We start from the raw sequence: 19,456 nt of genomic DNA, 5'->3' as shown, positions 1-19,456 counted from the left end.
CGCATAGATGGGACCTCCCAAGACACACATTGAATCTTTAGGCCTGTTTTTCCTATTATGAGGTACGAGTTTCTTCACTGATGGGGATGATGCTTATCTGAGAAGAAATTGTGCAAGGTGGTGTAGTGTAGAGGTGTGGCTTAAGCTTTTAAGTTTTCCTCCAGGTTTTTCCCCTAAGCTTCCTACTTCGGACGGCCTACTTACATGATACTAGTAGGTGATGTCCGGCTAACAACTTCCTAAATATACCTGCAAGCCAGATCAGTGTCTCTTTTCTCTGTATTCCCATGGAAATCAAGAGTCCCGCCGAATTTTCCATCGAAACAGTTGATTTGTGTTGTCTCTAGGAATTCTAAAGGGCGTACCGTTGCTTCCTAACCGGTGTCATTTGGGAGATCCGCCTCTGTACGTTCAAATGATTAATTTTGAGACTTTGCTCATGTGTGCAGTAAACCCTTGAATTCCCTAAGACCTTCCTTTCCTCCATCTCCTACCCCATTAAGCCCGCTTCAGTTCATCTCCTGAATTTCTTTGGAATCTGTCAGCCAGCTCTTCCTCAACTTCCTAATACTGAACTTGCCTGTCTGTTGCGATTAGGTCCTAACTAGTGTCCATATATCTTGTTTCCTTCCAATCCACTCTTCACACAAGAAACCTTCAAAGCAAGTTGGAACGTTGCTCATAAACATCGCTCACAAGCATTGTTTTGAGAATAGAAAACACACTGTTGGCCTTTAAGACTCTGCGTGGTCTAGAATCCTCTCTGCTTCTCTAGCCCCATCTTGTGCCACTTTTGCCCTCACTTTCTATGCTTCAGATACACTGAATTAACCTTAGTTCTCACTCATCTGACAGAAGTCAGTTCAGATACTATTTTTCACTGTGATTCCTAGCATTAAGGAATTTGATTATCAGGTTTTGTATGAGGACTATTTCATCAGGGGTACAGAAGTTCTGGCCATCTCTGGTTTTGGATATCCCTTATTTGTTGAGACCTTTGCGTTGTTTGGTTGCCTTTTGTCTGTTTTCCAGATGGGAAAACAGGAACAAGGGAAGTATAGGTTATTACTAGGTGGGGTTGAACAAGTGGAGCAGCAAACTGCAAAGCAGAAAGAAGAGGGACGTACTATAGAGGGATATGACTTCCATTCTCAAGGCGCCTGCATCCTGTGCAGGGAGACAGCCTAACATAAAATGTGCCTAACAACAAATATATTGACTTCTTACTAAAAATCTCCAGTTCATAGAACCGAGGGGTTTGTACCTTCTCCTTTAAAAGTGATAGTCCTGGGACTTCCCCGGTGGTCCCGTGGTGAAGACTCTGCGCTTCCAATGCAGCAGGCGTGGGTTCAATCCCTGGTTGGGGAGCTAAGATCCCACATGCTGCGCAGCCAAAGAAATTTTTTTCGAACGTTATACTCCTGTATTGTTGGCTTTAGTGGTTTAGATTTTGTTGTACTGTTAAGAAGATTTCAGTTTATTTACCGGGAATAAACAACACATAATGTAAAAATAGTTTCCCAGAAACGATTTCCATCATTCTCTTCCTCCCTTTCTCCCGCAGACTGGTGTTTCACCTTGACAAGTTCTCTGTCATTCCACAGGAAAGCTGTCTGGATTGGAGGTTGCAATCCCAGGGAATTTTTCATCAGCGGGGAAGTCTCCATCACTACAGAGGAATCAAGGGAGAAGTCAGTCCCTGGTAAGTGAGATGCTCCCCCTAAACACCAACACAGCAGTCGTGTACCTTTCAAGGGGTTCAGGGGCAAGATGGGCAAGGCATTTCTACTAACTCTTCTTAAGGATCACGGACAGTGCCCTATGCTACGAGGTAAGCGGTGACTGCTGTAGTTCTTACTGGTGATCCTTTCCTGTCACTGATTCTCGGCTTTCTTTGTATTTCATAGGACTGTTGTCAGTCCAATACAAAATGAGTCTTATTTTTAAAAACCTGAAATGTTTTACAGAGCCTAGCATTCTCATATAGGGTCCTTTCCATTCTCCCCACTTTCCCGAGAGGCCAAGAACACTTCACACCATGAACTAGGAGAGGGGGTAGAGCCCTTTCTGATGAAATACATCAACAAAGACAGAGCCTTAGCCTGCTTGCTCTCTGGACAGGATCTCGGACCACAAGGTCTTCAATCCTGGTATAAATGAAGGAAGTGAGGACAGTTCAACTGGCACTCTCATAACAAGAGTTCTGAAACACCTTCCGAAGAGACTATAGCAGTAGATGAGGGAAGGGAGTGCTACAGTGTGGCAGTACAGGGGGAACGATCGGCTACAGCAGTGAAAAGTGTGGTACCGATTGGTGTGCTCTCGGGATTCTTGTACATGTAGCATAGATGACCTCTACGGTGGCCCTCGCACCTTCCCACCTGCATTAGGTGTTCTTTTTTTTTGTAATTTATGTTTATGTATTTATTTACTGTTTGAACTTATTTATTCTACGTATTTATGTTTTTGGCTGCACTGGGTCTCTCATTGCTGTGCACGGGCTTTCTCTAGTTGGCGGCTAGCGGGGGCTACTCTCGGTTGCGGTGTGCGGGCATCTCATCGCGGTGGCTTCTCTTGTTGCGGAGCATGGGCTGTAGGCACGTGGGCTTCGGTAGTTGAGGCTCACGGGCTCTAGAATGCAGGCTCCGTCGTCGTGGCACATGCGCTTAGTTGCTGCACGGCATGTGGGATCTTCGCAGACCAGGGCTCGAACCCGTGTCCCCTGCATTGGCAGGCGCCACCAGGGAAGCCCTAGGTGTTCTCATATAGAGTCTAAAAACAGAGAGCACTGAGAGAAGGTAGTGGTTATTAAAGGCTCAGGATCTAAATTCTACCTGTCTCTACACCCCTTCCCAGCTGTCGATTTGACCCCATTTTTGAATGCTGACCTCATTGTTCAACTTTTCTCTGCCGTCTGTATACTCACCTTGAAAACTTGTTTCTGTGATGCGTTGAGCAGACACAGGGTGGCAGACTGCAGAGGTGGAAGCTGGTGGTCGGATATTTGTGGGCTGAATCTCCTTCAGTCCCATTCCCATTTCTGGTTGCCCAGAGGCCCTACTTCCTGTGTGTGACGCCGAGCCGTAGGATTGCGGGCAGGAGCCAAGTTCTCCATACAGTAAAGACCCCAGTGTGCCTTGGTTATAGTAATATACCTGGCTTCCTTCCTGGCAGGGAAGTGACAGGCGGCTATGCCCCTGCTTTGTTCGTGGGCCTCCTGATCCAGCAGTTCCCTTGGCTCTGCCCCTGTCGTCAGCTGCCCCTAGGATAACTCTGAGCCCTAGCCACTTCTCTGGTAGATTTCCCTATTCCCCCACTACAGTCACACCTGAATAAGGCAACTCAGACCTTTCAGAGATGTGTCCTGAACCTCTTGTTTTCTGAAATACCTATCTGGTGGTTGTGAGACTTAAGGCCAGCGTCCCCGAGAGACTTTTTCTATTTCTCCTAGTAAACCTAGACTCATCTTCTGTCACCTTCAACTCTACTCCAATTGTGTTCTTTCAACCCAGACCTCTGACCCTGCTTTTTACTTCTGCCATTTCATCCTCGCTCCTGCTTCCTTTCCTAAATCCATACGTCTCTTTTGGCCTTCCTAGCCCTGGGCCAAGTTCCTTCCTCTTTGCTCAGTTTTTACCCCTTTCCTTCATTCTCCCATCCAACTTTCAGTCCTTCCTTTCTCACGCCCCAGTTAGCAGCATCTGAAAATTCGAAAGGTTTGTTACTCGTCTATTAATTGTATTCCATTTACTTATTCAGTTCTATACCTGTCTTACCTGTGTATGGAAGAACAGCTGGTAGCCAAGGTGGCACCAAGAATCCTAGCAGCTCTCACTTGACGTATCCGTAGTAGTCGGCAATTTCCATTTCGTTTTCCCTCTCGGTGAAAAATTGCAGCTTGCCCGAAGAGGTGTATCTGGCAGCATTCTCCCGTTGTTGTTGAGCCCGCCTCTTCATGGCCTCTCGCTCTGGCCTCTGCTCTTGTTCGATGGGCTTTGACATGACTGGCTCAGGCACGTTGGGTTCCCTCCATGGAACTCGTTGCTTGCTGAAGTCTTGGAGTAGAAATTGGGTTTGGAGCTTGGGTGGGGACTGGCGCTTATTCACAGCAGGGGGAACAGGCTCCCGCTGGAGAGGAGCGCCAGATGAAGTTTTGGAGGGTGCAGGCCTAGGAGCAGCAGACTGAGGGACACGAGGCTGGGTATGGTTGGTCCAAGCCGGTTGGGTTGGGTTGGTCACAGTTGGCTGAGCTGGTTTGGCGGGGCCTGGCAAAGAGGCAGGAGCTGGCTGGGATGAATTGGCTGCAGCAGGTTGAGCTGAGTCAGTAGAACCAGGCTGGGCACGGTAAGCCCCAGCAGGCCGATGTGAGGCCAGAGACTGTGGCCTCCGAGGAGCGGGTCGAGCTTGAGGCTTGTCCCAGGCAGAAAAAGGCAGAGGTATCAACTTGACCTTCCCAGGAGGAGGCCGCTCATACTGGGCTGGAGACGGACACTCTGTTTCAGCACTGCTGTCTGGTTTCTGGGCTTGGACTTGCGTTTTCTCAGGACCCTTCCCCTCACGTGGGGTATGCCGCCATGGCTGGATAGCTGGGGGTGGCTGGGGGTCTTTGGGGTTGCTTGACTTTCCCAAGAGCCGACAGGAAGAGAGCCCAGTTTTCGTCTCATTCTTCTTCCCCAGCGCATGAAGAACCTTCACAGACTCCAGCATGCGCACGCCAAGGGAGGTTCGAGGCTTTTGAAAGCTCTGTTGGAGAAGCTCAGTTTGGTGTTCCTTTCGCTTCGTGTGGGGGATTGCTGGCTTCTCTTCTGCCTTGACTTTGTTCCCTGACTGCTTGTTCTCCTCAGCCTTGTTTCTCCCTCTGGTCCTTTTGGTCTTTTCCTGCCCGTGGCTCTTAGTTTTGCTGATCTTTCTGGATGCAGCTTTCTGAGGTTTGCCTTGAGAGTGCTTGGCCGTGTTCACAGGAGCCCTGTCACTGACTGCAGCGTGGCATATAACCACTTCTCCCCCTAACGGGCACTCTGGATTCTTTGGCTGGATTTTGGCCTTGGGAGCGCCACTGATAGGCTCAGAGGCTTTCTGTTTGTTCTTCCTGGGTTGATCAGAGGGAACCTTTATGACACTTGGCTTTTCCTGCACCTGATTCACCTTAATGGCTCTGGTGTCTTTAGCTTTGATCACGTTGGGACCTTGGGATTGATCAAGATCTTTCAAAGGATTAAAGAGCTGGGGAAGGTGAATATCCTCCGCCAGTGTAGTAATGTCTGCAAGACCACTGCTAGGTTCAATCCCATTTTCAAGTGTCCCTAGGTCCTGACGACTCCGGCTGTTCTCTCCCAGATCAGCATTTTCAGAACCAGGCTGCTCCTCTTGGCTGAGGGGATCGGTGCAGGCCAGCGGCTGGTGAATATCAGGGATTCCTAAAGGGAGTAGTGGAGGATCTTGGTTCTCTGTTGGGATCTGGTAGGCATCCAGAGGCTTTGAAAGCTTGGTTTTGATATCATCCACGTGCTTACTCTCTATTTGTCCCTGGCTTGGAGCTGGAGGCAGGGCCAGGAGACGCCTGGCACTCTGGACTGGAGCTGTCACTGAAATGTCCCCAAGTTCAGATGGTGGGTTACTCTCAAGTATGTGGCTGTTTCTGCTACTGCAGGACTTGGGGAGTTCTTGACTTTGTGTCACGCAAAACGTCTGGCTTGGAGGTTGCAATCCCAGGGAATTTTTCATCACCAGGGGGGAGGTCTCCATCCCTACAAAGGGATCAAGGGAGAAGTCAGTCCCTGGTAAGTGAGATGCTCCCCCTAAACACCAACACAGCAGTCGTGTACCTTTCAAGGGGTTCAGGGGCAAGATGGGCAAGGCATTTCTACTAACTCTTCTTAAGGATCATGGACAGTGCCCTATGCTACGAGGTAAGCGGTGACTGTTGTAATTCTTACTGGTGAGCCTTTCCTGTCGCTGATTCTCGGCTCGCTTTGTATTTCATAGGACTGTTATAAGTCCAATACAAAATGAGTCTTATTTTTAAAAACCTGAAATGTTTTACAAAGCCTAGCATTCTCATATAGGGTCCTTTCCATTCTCCCCACTTTCCCGAGAGGCCAAGAACACGTCACACCATGAACTAGGAGAGGGGGTAGAGCCCTTGCTGATGAAATACATCAACAAAGACAGAGTCTTAGCCTGCTTGCTCTCTGGACAGGATCTCGGACCACAAGGTCTTCAATCCTGGTATAAATGAAGGAAGTGAGGACAGTTCAACTGGCACTCACATAACAAGAGTTCTGAAACACCTTCCGAAGAGACTATAGCAGTAGATGAGGGAAGGGAGTGCTACAGTGTGGCAGTACAGGGGGAACGATCGGCTACAGCAGTGAAAAGTGTGGTACCGATTGGTGTGCTCTCGGCGTTCTTGTACATGTAGCATAGATGACCTCTACAGTGGCCCTCCCACCTTCCCACCTGCATTAGGTGTTCTTTTTTTTGTAATTTATGTTTATGTATTTATTTACTGTTTGAACTTATTTATTCTACGTATTTATTTTTTTGGCTGCACTGGGTCTCTCATTGCTGTGCACGGGCTTTCTCTAGTTGGCGGCTAGCGGGGGCTACTCTCGGTTGCGGTGTGCGGGCTTCTCATCGCGGTGGCTTCTCTTGTTGCGGAGCATGGGCTGTAGGCACGTGGGCTTCGGTAGTTGAGGCTCACGGGCTCTAGAATGCAGGCTCCGTCGTTGTGGCACATGCGCTTAGTTGCTGCACGGCATGTGGGATCTTCGCAGACCAGGGCTCGAACCCGTGTCCCCCGCATTGCATTGGCAGGCGGATTCTTAACCACGGCGCCACCAGGGAAGCCCTAGGTGTTCTCATAGAGAGTCTAAAAACAGAGGGCACTGAGCGAAGGTAGTGGTTATTAAAGGCTCAGGATCTAAATTCTACCTGCCTCTACACCCCTTCCCAGCTGTCGATTTGACCCCATTTTTGAATGCCGACCTCATTCTTCAACTTTCTCTGGCGTTTGTTATACTCACCTTGAAAACTTGTTTCTGTGATGCGTTGAGCAGACACAGGGTGGCAGACTGCAGAGGTGGAAGCTGGTGGTCGGATATTTGTGGGCTGAATCTCCTTCAGTCCCATTCCCATTTCTGGTTGCCCAGAGGCCCGACTTCCTGTGTATGACGCCGAGCCGTAGGATTGCGGGCAGGAGCCAAGTTCTCCATACAGTAAAGACCCCAGTGTGCCTTGGTTATAGTAATATACCTGGCTTCCGTCCTGGCAGGGAAGTGACAGGCGGCTCTGCCCCTGATTTGGAATCTGAGATGGTGTTCCCTGAGCAAGGCTGGCAGAAAGCGATGGATGTAGAGGGACCATGTTCTTGGCGTCTGAAGTTTTATCATCCTGGGCTGCCAGAAACATGGAGGAGGCAGCTGTGTGGCGGTCAGTGAGTGCCAGAGTAAAGTCTCCGAGTGAAGAAGAATTCTTTTCAGTGCTTGCTGTGATGTCCCACTCAAGAACACCTGGATAGGAAGCAGCTGAAGTGGAGATCTGGCTGTGGTCAGTAACTCCAGATAACATAGTCGTGCTAGAATGTTGGTAAAGGTAGGCACTACCCATGAGTGTCTGGAAAGGGGTACCAGTAGCCGATGCCGCACTGACGGCAGGGGCAGAGACTCTGGAGAAGTTGCAGACACTTCGTGTTAGGGAAGTTGCATTGCTCACCACAGGAGGAGAATGCTGCAGAGAATTTAGAGTTCCAAGTAGAGATGGATGTTGGAAATTTTCTGTAAGAACAAGAGGGTCATGAAAAACTCAGGGAGGTTGAGAAATTCTCACTACGTTTGAGGAACGGCATCATCTGAAGGTTCTTGCTATCAGGACACCTCTACTATCACTACTTCCTGAGAAACCCAAAATCAGACAGTTAATGATGGTTGTAAGGACTGAGCAGTTTTCCACTCTTCTCTATTCACTGCCTGTGCTCCCATCTTGGGCACAGACGGGCAGAAGAGCCAAGTGGTGTGGTTCAGAGATTGTTCTCTAGGCTGGAAGCAACCTTCTCCCTGCCCTGTCTTTCCCTTCGGCCTGCACTCGTATTGACTTCTATGCTATTTCCTAGACTGGAAGCATTTTAGAACTAGGAGGCCCTTAGAGAACTTCGATGTTCTCAGTCTCATTTCGTGAGTAAGGAAACTGAGGCTCAGAGAGGTCGGGTTGACTTGTTCAAGTTCTCTCATTATGTTAGTATCATTACCAGGTTTCAGAACCTAAGTATCCTGACTTCCTTGCCAGGACTCCACTCTGAGCATGATACTGCCAGAAAGCAGGAGAAATAGAACTTATAATATAGGCATTTTTTTTGTCCATTAGAAAACAGTACGGCTGTTACCATTGTCGTCTTCAGTGTCTCCCTTTGCTTGTGCAGTTCCCACGCTATTACCTAGAGGTGACGTACAGCTCAGTCCAACTGGTGAATTGAAAGAGTCATTTTTGCCCTCTTCAAGCCTGGTTTCTCATCCTACCTCAAAATGATTACCCGAAAGTGGATTTCTTAAGTGCTTTTGGAAAGGGAAGAGTTATCTGATTACTTCAGATTCCTCACCTGTAAAGTGGTTATAACACCACCACCAATAATAATAGCAGTAATAATTAATAGATGAATAAGCTGATCTATTGCGTATGATTTATATGGAGGAAGATACAATAAGTTCTAGAAAGACAAAGAAAAATCATGACAAGCATATTACGTTAACGAAAAAGAAATCCATAGATATTAATGAAAACTGGGGTATGTGGCAAGTATCGAAGCCTAATGAATTTACTAACAAATGGCATTCTGTACCATCCATGCAATATTATGAAAGTGAATTTTGCCCACTCTATTTTAGTGAATACTATTAACCAGAAGACACGATGGAGGTGATAGAGGTGAATGAATTCCTAGCCAATGCATACAGACAGAGAAGGTATGTCAGTAAAAAATGCATAACAAGCAACAGAATGCAATAAATGTGCATGTATAGGTAGCCACAACACATATAGACAAGTATTTCAATGAAAACCGGTACGAAGCAGACAGCAAAATAATAAGTGTAAAAGAGTTTCATTATTGTGCTCCTTCATATTTTTACCCAGCAAGTAAGAGGTATTAAGCCTAGGAGAAATATATATTTCAATGAATATAGCTTATATAATAAGCAGAAAGGAAGCTTAAAATGTATCAGGAAGGTTTTTGGATTTATCCTAGAACTTAGATTAGAATCATCTTCAGCATCCAAGAAGATGGCATCCCAAAACCTCAAAAAACCATCATGCCTAGAATCCAATTAAAAAAGATTTTCGAATGTAAGAAAATCCACAGGACTCCACAATATGGTTTTCGATAAACGTGGATGTTTGTTTGTTTTGTTTCTTTGGCCGCGCCGCGTGGCCCTGGCCGTGAAAGCACCGAGTCCTAAGCACTGGACCGCCAGGGAATTCCCTAAGTGGGGGGAATTAGAGATGTGGGGCTTGACTTTTTCTTCTTCTTCTTCTTCTTCTTCGGTAGCTAAGCTCTACAAGCGAACGATGGCTGTTGATCAATGTGCTCTCTGTGTTAGGAAGGAAATAACTGTAAAAATGAAAAGCAGCCTTGCCTTAGAACCTACATATCACACCAAGGAAAATAGTCCTTCTGATTCAATTTAGAAGATATCACTTAAAATGTTGAATTGGTGAAATGTCTACCTAGTTTAAAAATTAGAAAGAATAAAACACTGAAAAGCAGCCCCCTAGATAACCACTGTGGTTGCTTGTTTATAGGAGGCATCATTTCTAAAACGTATTTCTAAAATGTTTATATTCAAAACTGTCAAGTGGCCAACTGTATTCAGAGAGGCAATAAAAGAAAGAAAACGGAGTATGACTTTTCTGATAAGCTGCCTTTCCTGGTGATCCCCTGTTCTGGCCTTACTTTCCTTCTTAGTCTGTTAATGTAAGGGTTTGCTACCATCAACTTGGTTTTGCCCTGCTCTGAGCAGGTTTCCCTCTGTGCTGTTTCTGCTTTAATTGAAAATCTTTGGTTCCCATCAGCATTCCATTGCAAACTCCGTTTTTCTTGAGAGCTCCTCTATGCTTTCCCTCTTCATTCTTACATTTTCTCCCATCTCTTGGTGCCTGTTGGCCTGTGCTAATGAAAACCATCCTAAACTTCCTTACGCTCGACTCTGTGCCTCCCTGTAGAGCCCAGTACTCTCCATCCTCTCTCCCTATTCTCTCTTTTCAACTAGTCGAAATCCTAGTGGAGGGAGACCATTAGAGATGAAACATCTTGGTATATATTGCTAGTTTTCTATGTCCCCTGGCTTTTCTATGTTTCTGTTGAAACACTCTTGAGAAGTGTCTGATTTCGTTTTCTACATGGGTACCCTTTAAGGCTCAATACTGGAAAAGAAGGGGATCAGAGTGATCAACCCAACGTGGTATCCTAACGTAACAGTTAAGGAAAGCAACAGGCTTTGTGAGACAGCCAGTGATTTGTCCAAAGTCACACAGATAGTAAACGTCAAAGTCAAAAGTGAAATTAGGTCTCCAGACGTGTAGTTCAATACTTTCCCTCATTATTCCATGCTATTTTGAATCTCCTACTCAATTTAGGGGCAAAAGAATCGAACGCAAAACTTTCCAAAGTTTCTTTTCTTACCTGACATGGTCAGAGAAGAGGAAGCATCCACTGCAGGTACCAGGGATGAGGAGACAACACTAGAGGATGTCCGAGTGGCTGCAGCTGAACGGCGCACGTGTCCAGTACAGAGGTCACTGGTTACTGGTCCAAACAGCTCCACGGAAACCCCAAGACTCTACCAAGTGGTAGTAGGTTTGGTAGGAGAGTGATGTCACAAAGCAGGCAGTTGAAAGGTATGAGAGAGCCAATAGGGAGGTCCGATCCCCAACAGGAAGGCGGGCTTGGGTGAAGAGAGTGTAGGAGAGCTAAAACAACACCTGAGTTTCTGAGCTCTGGGGAGGAAATCCTAGAAGACAGATTTACCTCCCCCAGGCTCTTCCATTAGGGAAATCATTGCCACATTTCTTACAGACGTTCATTAATACACTGAACTAAGAGTTACTTATATTCTACAGAGTATTCTATTTTATGTATCATATACTTAGAGCTATATAGATCTTCTTTAATTAATAATCCTTAGGAAGGAAAGAGCCATCTAGTTTGAACTATTACAGTTGTTCTGAAATCATATGTGTCTAATGAGTGAACTGATAGCAGCTTTTAAGGAGCCAAAGTAGGGATTAAGAAGCTCTCTTTGTAACTTGGTTCAAGAGTAGGGTGAAGTTTCTTGAGTGTACCTTGTGGAGAATGTTGTGGTCCAAGGCTCTTCTCTTTTAGTTTCTTCTCCTTGACTCCTACCTTCCTTGGGCTGGGCTAGGCTGGGGGCCAGGTTGGACTTGCGACTTAACATTTCACTTCCGCTTTCTCTTTTTTTTTTCTCTTCCATTATGGGCATTGCTTCGAGGACAAGCCTTGATCTTGCATTGGACGTTACTTCCTGTCACCTTCCAGCAGCAGGAGTCTTCTTTTCAGTGCTTGATGCTTCACGAAATAGACTCTGCCCGTTGGCAGCAAATACCAGAGAGCTAGGAGACAGAGCTGGTTGCAGACCTTTCCTCTTCCAGCCTTTGGTTGCAATTGTTTGGCCCATAATTTGCTAGCTCTAGTTCCTTGGGCCACACAGGTATCCTGCCATCTCCAGCTCTTGTTATATGTGAGAGACATTCTGAACACTGTCCCTTTTTCTTTGCACAGAAGTATATACAGTGTGGCAGTTACTGTAATCTCCTCCGCCTTGCAAACAGCCACTCTAGAATCTTGGACCTCTAGGACTCTCTGTCTTGCATGCTTGGGGGCAAGGCCAAGCAAAATGAAGAGGAGAATAATTAGAGAAAGAGGAGGACGTTGGTGGAGAATTGGGAGCAGGTAAGGTGAAAGGGCACAGGAGAAAAGAGATGCATGTAGACTTTTTGGTTTCTGTGGGAAACAGGTTGACACACTTGGGCCTCATTTGGTATTAACAGAACAGAGAGTTAAAGATCTAAGTAGCTAGATAGTGTGCAGCAACTGCCATGAAGTCTGTACACTGAAGAGAACAGTCTCACATCTAGTTTTCATTTTGTTTTATGTCATAGTACCTTATTTATAGCATTCACTGGTGTGTTTGTAGAATACAGATGTTTTCAAATGCTCTGGTTTTGTCTACATGGTTATCTCCTTGTCCTGTTTGTAAGGAATCCAACATTGTAAGACATATTGCATGTTTTTCTCTTGACGATTGTTGACCTTGAAGCGTCATGAACTAACTTGAGCTGTTGGATTCTGTGGAGAAACGTTCAAAAGGGTCTGTGAAAAAGGCACTGTGGTGAGTCGCATTATGCACCCGAGCGTAAGGAGCAGATATCTGCCACCAGCCCAGCTTGGCCTGGATTGCCTCTGTTTTAGTTCCCCTGGTTAGTGCTTTTCTCCCTAACCACTCTTGTGACTGTGATAATGTGAGTAAGGGCGGAGTTGCTAATGATCTATGTGTGAGGTAAGCTGGTTTGAGGGAGGAAATCTATGGACCTAGTCATTTTCCTTGGTGGTAAGCTTTCAGGGGTGCAGAGATGGATCTTCCTGGGGCCTTTTCTGGTCCCAGGAAGATATCGCATAGATGGGACCTCCCAAGACACACATTGAATCTTTAGGCCTGTTTTTCCTATTATGAGGTACGAGTTTCTTCACTGATGGGGATGATGCTTATCTGAGAAGAAATTGTGCAAGGTGGTGTAGTGTAGAGGTGTGGCTTAAGCTTTTAAGTTTTCCTCCAGGTTTTTCCCCTAAGCTTCCTACTTCGGACGGCCTACTTACATGATACTAGTAGGTGATGTCCGGCTAACAACTTCCTAAATATACCTGCAAGCCAGATCAGTGTCTCTTTTCTCTGTATTCCCATGGAAATCAAGAGTCCCGCCGAATTTTCCATCGAAACAGTTGATTTGTGTTGTCTCTAGGAATTCTAAAGGGCGTACCGTTGCTTCCTAACCGGTGTCATTTGGGAGATCCGCCTCTGTACGTTCAAATGATTAATTTTGAGACTTTGCTCATGTGTGCAGTAAACCCTTGAATTCCCTAAGACCTTCCTTTCCTCCATCTCCTACCCCATTAAGCCCGCTTCAGTTCATCTCCTGAATTTCTTTGGAATCTGTCAGCCAGCTCTTCCTCAACTTCCTAATACTGAACTTGCCTGTCTGTTGCGATTAGGTCCTAACTAGTGTCCATATATCTTGTTTCCTTCCAATCCACTCTTCACACAAGAAACCTTCAAAGCAAGTTGGAACGTTGCTCATAAACATCGCTCACAAGCATTGTTTTGAGAATAGAAAACACACTGTTGGCCTTTAAGACTCTGCGTGGTCTAGAATCCTCTCTGCTTCTCTAGCCCCATCTTGTGCCACTTTTGCCCTCACTTTCTATGCTTCAGATACACTGAATTAACCTTAGTTCTCACTCATCTGACAGAAGTCAGTTCAGATACTATTTTTCACTGTGATTCCTAGCATTAAGGAATTTGATTATCAGGTTTTGTATGAGGACTATTTCATCAGGGGTACAGAAGTTCTGGCCATCTCTGGTTTTGGATATCCCTTATTTGTTGAGACCTTTGCGTTGTTTGGTTGCCTTTTGTCTGTTTTCCAGATGGGAAAACAGGAACAAGGGAAGTATAGGTTATTACTAGGTGGGGTTGAACAAGTGGAGCAGCAAACTGCAAAGCAGAAAGAAGAGGGACGTACTATAGAGGGATATGACTTCCATTCTCAAGGCGCCTGCATCCTGTGCAGGGAGACAGCCTAACATAAAATGTGCCTAACAACAAATATATTGACTTCTTACTAAAAATCTCCAGTTCATAGAACCGAGGGGTTTGTACCTTCTCCTTTAAAAGTGATAGTCCTGGGACTTCCCCGGTGGTCCCGTGGTGAAGACTCTGCGCTTCCAATGCAGCAGGCGTGGGTTCAATCCCTGGTTGGGGAGCTAAGATCCCACATGCTGCGCAGCCAAAGAAATTTTTTTCGAACGTTATACTCCTGTATTGTTGGCTTTAGTGGTTTAGATTTTGTTGTACTGTTAAGAAGATTTCAGTTTATTTACCGGGAATAAACAACACATAATGTAAAAATAGTTTCCCAGAAACGATTTCCATCATTCTCTTCCTCCCTTTCTCCCGCAGACTGGTGTTTCACCTTGACAAGTTCTCTGTCATTCCACAGGAAAGCTGTCTGGATTGGAGGTTGCAATCCCAGGGAATTTTTCATCAGCGGGGAAGTCTCCATCACTACAGAGGAATCAAGGGAGAAGTCAGTCCCTGGTAAGTGAGATGCTCCCCCTAAACACCAACACAGCAGTCGTGTACCTTTCAAGGGGTTCAGGGGCAAGATGGGCAAGGCATTTCTACTAACTCTTCTTAAGGATCACGGACAGTGCCCTATGCTACGAGGTAAGCGGTGACTGCTGTAGTTCTTACTGGTGATCCTTTCCTGTCACTGATTCTCGGCTTTCTTTGTATTTCATAGGACTGTTGTCAGTCCAATACAAAATGAGTCTTATTTTTAAAAACCTGAAATGTTTTACAGAGCCTAGCATTCTCATATAGGGTCCTTTCCATTCTCCCCACTTTCCCGAGAGGCCAAGAACACTTCACACCATGAACTAGGAGAGGGGGTAGAGCCCTTTCTGATGAAATACATCAACAAAGACAGAGCCTTAGCCTGCTTGCTCTCTGGACAGGATCTCGGACCACAAGGTCTTCAATCCTGGTATAAATGAAGGAAGTGAGGACAGTTCAACTGGCACTCTCATAACAAGAGTTCTGAAACACCTTCCGAAGAGACTATAGCAGTAGATGAGGGAAGGGAGTGCTACAGTGTGGCAGTACAGGGGGAACGATCGGCTACAGCAGTGAAAAGTGTGGTACCGATTGGTGTGCTCTCGGGATTCTTGTACATGTAGCATAGATGACCTCTACGGTGGCCCTCGCACCTTCCCACCTGCATTAGGTGTTCTTTTTTTTTGTAATTTATGTTTATGTATTTATTTACTGTTTGAACTTATTTATTCTACGTATTTATGTTTTTGGCTGCACTGGGTCTCTCATTGCTGTGCACGGGCTTTCTCTAGTTGGCGGCTAGCGGGGGCTACTCTCGGTTGCGGTGTGCGGGCATCTCATCGCGGTGGCTTCTCTTGTTGCGGAGCATGGGCTGTAGGCACGTGGGCTTCGGTAGTTGAGGCTCACGGGCTCTAGAATGCAGGCTCCGTCGTCGTGGCACATGCGCTTAGTTGCTGCACGGCATGTGGGATCTTCGCAGACCAGGGCTCGAACCCGTGTCCCCTGCATTGGCAGGCGCCACCAGGGAAGCCCTAGGTGTTCTCATATAGAGTCTAAAAACAGAGAGCACTGAGAGAAGGTAGTGGTTATTAAAGGCTCAGGATCTAAATTCTACCTGTCTCTACACCCCTTCCCAGCTGTCGATTTGACCCCATTTTTGAATGCTGACCTCATTGTTCAACTTTTCTCTGCCGTCTGTATACTCACCTTGAAAACTTGTTTCTGTGATGCGTTGAGCAGACACAGGGTGGCAGACTGCAGAGGTGGAAGCTGGTGGTCGGATATTTGTGGGCTGAATCTCCTTCAGTCCCATTCCCATTTCTGGTTGCCCAGAGGCCCTACTTCCTGTGTGTGACGCCGAGCCGTAGGATTGCGGGCAGGAGCCAAGTTCTCCATACAGTAAAGACCCCAGTGTGCCTTGGTTATAGTAATATACCTGGCTTCCTTCCTGGCAGGGAAGTGACAGGCGGCTATGCCCCTGCTTTGTTCGTGGGCCTCCTGATCCAGCAGTTCCCTTGGCTCTGCCCCTGTCGTCAGCTGCCCCTAGGATAACTCTGAGCCCTAGCCACTTCTCTGGTAGATTTCCCTATTCCCCCACTACAGTCACACCTGAATAAGGCAACTCAGACCTTTCAGAGATGTGTCCTGAACCTCTTGTTTTCTGAAATACCTATCTGGTGGTTGTGAGACTTAAGGCCAGCGTCCCCGAGAGACTTTTTCTATTTCTCCTAGTAAACCTAGACTCATCTTCTGTCACCTTCAACTCTACTCCAATTGTGTTCTTTCAACCCAGACCTCTGACCCTGCTTTTTACTTCTGCCATTTCATCCTCGCTCCTGCTTCCTTTCCTAAATCCATACGTCTCTTTTGGCCTTCCTAGCCCTGGGCCAAGTTCCTTCCTCTTTGCTCAGTTTTTACCCCTTTCCTTCATTCTCCCATCCAACTTTCAGTCCTTCCTTTCTCACGCCCCAGTTAGCAGCATCTGAAAATTCGAAAGGTTTGTTACTCGTCTATTAATTGTATTCCATTTACTTATTCAGTTCTATACCTGTCTTACCTGTGTATGGAAGAACAGCTGGTAGCCAAGGTGGCACCAAGAATCCTAGCAGCTCTCACTTGACGTATCCGTAGTAGTCGGCAATTTCCATTTCGTTTTCCCTCTCGGTGAAAAATTGCAGCTTGCCCGAAGAGGTGTATCTGGCAGCATTCTCCCGTTGTTGTTGAGCCCGCCTCTTCATGGCCTCTCGCTCTGGCCTCTGCTCTTGTTCGATGGGCTTTGACATGACTGGCTCAGGCACGTTGGGTTCCCTCCATGGAACTCGTTGCTTGCTGAAGTCTTGGAGTAGAAAGTGGGTTTGGAGCTTGGGTGGGGACTGGCGCTTATTCACAGCAGGGGGAACAGGCTCCCGCTGGAGAGGAGCGCCAGATGAAGTTTTGGAGGGTGCAGGCCTAGGAGCAGCAGACTGAGGGACACGAGGCTGGGTATGGTTGGTCCAAGCCGGTTGGGTTGGGTTGGTCACAGTTGGCTGAGCTGGTTTGGCGGGGCCTGGCAAAGAGGCAGGAGCTGGCTGGGATGAATTGGCTGCAGCAGGTTGAGCTGAGTCAGTAGAACCAGGCTGGGCACGGTAAGCCCCAGCAGGCCGATGTGAGGCCAGAGACTGTGGCCTCCGAGGAGCGGGTCGAGCTTGAGGCTTGTCCCAGGCAGAAAAAGGCAGAGGTATCAACTTGACCTTCCCAGGAGGAGGCCGCTCATACTGGGCTGGAGACGGACACTCTGTTTCAGCACTGCTGTCTGGTTTCTGGGCTTGGACTTGCGTTTTCTCAGGACCCTTCCCCTCACGTGGGGTATGCCGCCATGGCTGGATAGCTGGGGGTGGCTGGGGGTCTTTGGGGTTGCTTGACTTTCCCAAGAGCCGACAGGAAGAGAGCCCAGTTTTCGTCTCATTCTTCTTCCCCAGCGCATGAAGAACCTTCACAGACTCCAGCATGCGCACGCCAAGGGAGGTTCGAGGCTTTTGAAAGCTCTGTTGGAGAAGCTCAGTTTGGTGTTCCTTTCGCTTCGTGTGGGGGATTGCTGGCTTCTCTTCTGCCTTGACTTTGTTCCCTGACTGCTTGTTCTCCTCAGCCTTGTTTCTCCCTCTGGTCCTTTTGGTCTTTTCCTGCCCGTGGCTCTTAGTTTTGCTGATCTTTCTGGATGCAGCTTTCTGAGGTTTGCCTTGAGAGTGCTTGGCCGTGTTCACAGGAGCCCTGTCACTGACTGCAGCGTGGCATATAACCACTTCTCCCCCTAACGGGCACTCTGGATTCTTTGGCTGGATTTTGGCCTTGGGAGCGCCACTGATAGGCTCAGAGGCTTTCTGTTTGTTCTTCCTGGGTTGATCAGAGGGAACCTTTATGACACTTGGCTTTTCCTGCACCTGATTCACCTTAATGGCTCTGGTGTCTTTAGCTTTGATCACGTTGGGACCTTGGGATTGATCAAGATCTTTCAAAGGATTAAAGAGCTGGGGAAGGTGAATATCCTCCGCCAGTGTAGTAATGTCTGCAAGACCACTGCTAGGTTCAATCCCATTTTCAAGTGTCCCTAGGTCCTGACGACTCCGGCTGTTCTCTCCCAGATCAGCATTTTCAGAACCAGGCTGCTCCTCTTGGCTGAGGGGATCGGTGCAGGCCAGCGGCTGGTGAATATCAGGGATTCCTAAAGGGAGTAGTGGAGGATCTTGGTTCTCTGTTGGGATCTGGTAGGCATCCAGAGGCTTTGAAAGCTTGGTTTTGATATCATCCACGTGCTTACTCTCTATTTGTCCCTGGCTTGGAGCTGGAGGCAGGGCCAGGAGACGCCTGGCACTCTGGACTGGAGCTGTCACTGAAATGTCCCCAAGTTCAGATGGTGGGTTACTCTCAAGTATGTGGCTGTTTCTGCTACTGCAGGACTTGGGGAGTTCTTGACTTTGTGTCACGCAAAACGTCTGGCTTGGAGGTTGCAATCCCAGGGAATTTTTCATCACCAGGGGGGAGGTCTCCATCCCTACAAAGGGATCAAGGGAGAAGTCAGTCCCTGGTAAGTGAGATGCTCCCCCTAAACACCAACACAGCAGTCGTGTACCTTTCAAGGGGTTCAGGGGCAAGATGGGCAAGGCATTTCTACTAACTCTTCTTAAGGATCATGGACAGTGCCCTATGCTACGAGGTAAGCGGTGACTGTTGTAATTCTTACTGGTGAGCCTTTCCTGTCGCTGATTCTCGGCTCGCTTTGTATTTCATAGGACTGTTATAAGTCCAATACAAAATGAGTCTTATTTTTAAAAACCTGAAATGTTTTACAAAGCCTAGCATTCTCATATAGGGTCCTTTCCATTCTCCCCACTTTCCCGAGAGGCCAAGAACACGTCACACCATGAACTAGGAGAGGGGGTAGAGCCCTTGCTGATGAAATACATCAACAAAGACAGAGTCTTAGCCTGCTTGCTCTCTGGACAGGATCTCGGACCACAAGGTCTTCAATCCTGGTATAAATGAAGGAAGTGAGGACAGTTCAACTGGCACTCACATAACAAGAGTTCTGAAACACCTTCCGAAGAGACTATAGCAGTAGATGAGGGAAGGGAGTGCTACAGTGTGGCAGTACAGGGGGAACGATCGGCTACAGCAGTGAAAAGTGTGGTACCGATTGGTGTGCTCTCGGCGTTCTTGTACATGTAGCATAGATGACCTCTACAGTGGCCCTCCCACCTTCCCACCTGCATTAGGTGTTCTTTTTTTTGTAATTTATGTTTATGTATTTATTTACTGTTTGAACTTATTTATTCTACGTATTTATTTTTTTGGCTGCACTGGGTCTCTCATTGCTGTGCACGGGCTTTCTCTAGTTGGCGGCTAGCGGGGGCTACTCTCGGTTGCGGTGTGCGGGCTTCTCATCGCGGTGGCTTCTCTTGTTGCGGAGCATGGGCTGTAGGCACGTGGGCTTCGGTAGTTGAGGCTCACGGGCTCTAGAATGCAGGCTCCGTCGTTGTGGCACATGCGCTTAGTTGCTGCACGGCATGTGGGATCTTCGCAGA

The 19,456-nt window shown here is 47.3% G+C and overlaps 1 protein-coding gene across 1 annotated transcript in view; it reads left to right on the top strand.

Annotated features, from left to right (window-relative positions):
* The window catches only part of LOC309621475 (uncharacterized protein), a gene marked incomplete at its 5' end in the record, with an annotated part of 59,484 nt that overhangs the window by 11,116 nt on the left and 28,912 nt on the right, over positions 1 to 19,456 (top strand). Inside the window, 2 exons of the mRNA XM_082408934.1 lie at positions 1,565 to 1,702; positions 14,244 to 14,381. Of these exons, the coding sequence (XP_082265060.1) occupies positions 1,565 to 1,702; positions 14,244 to 14,381 (276 nt within the window). The remainder of the gene's footprint in view (positions 1 to 1,564; positions 1,703 to 14,243; positions 14,382 to 19,456) is intronic.

The sequence above is a fragment of the Balaenoptera borealis genome (genome assembly GCF_965194805.1).
Source record: "Balaenoptera borealis genome assembly, contig: HAP1_SCAFFOLD_486, whole genome shotgun sequence".
In the NCBI taxonomy this organism is placed as follows: Eukaryota; Metazoa; Chordata; class Mammalia; order Artiodactyla; family Balaenopteridae; genus Balaenoptera; species Balaenoptera borealis.
The sequence above is the reverse complement of the archived record's forward strand: the minus strand, read 5'-3'. Positions and strand labels throughout refer to the sequence as shown.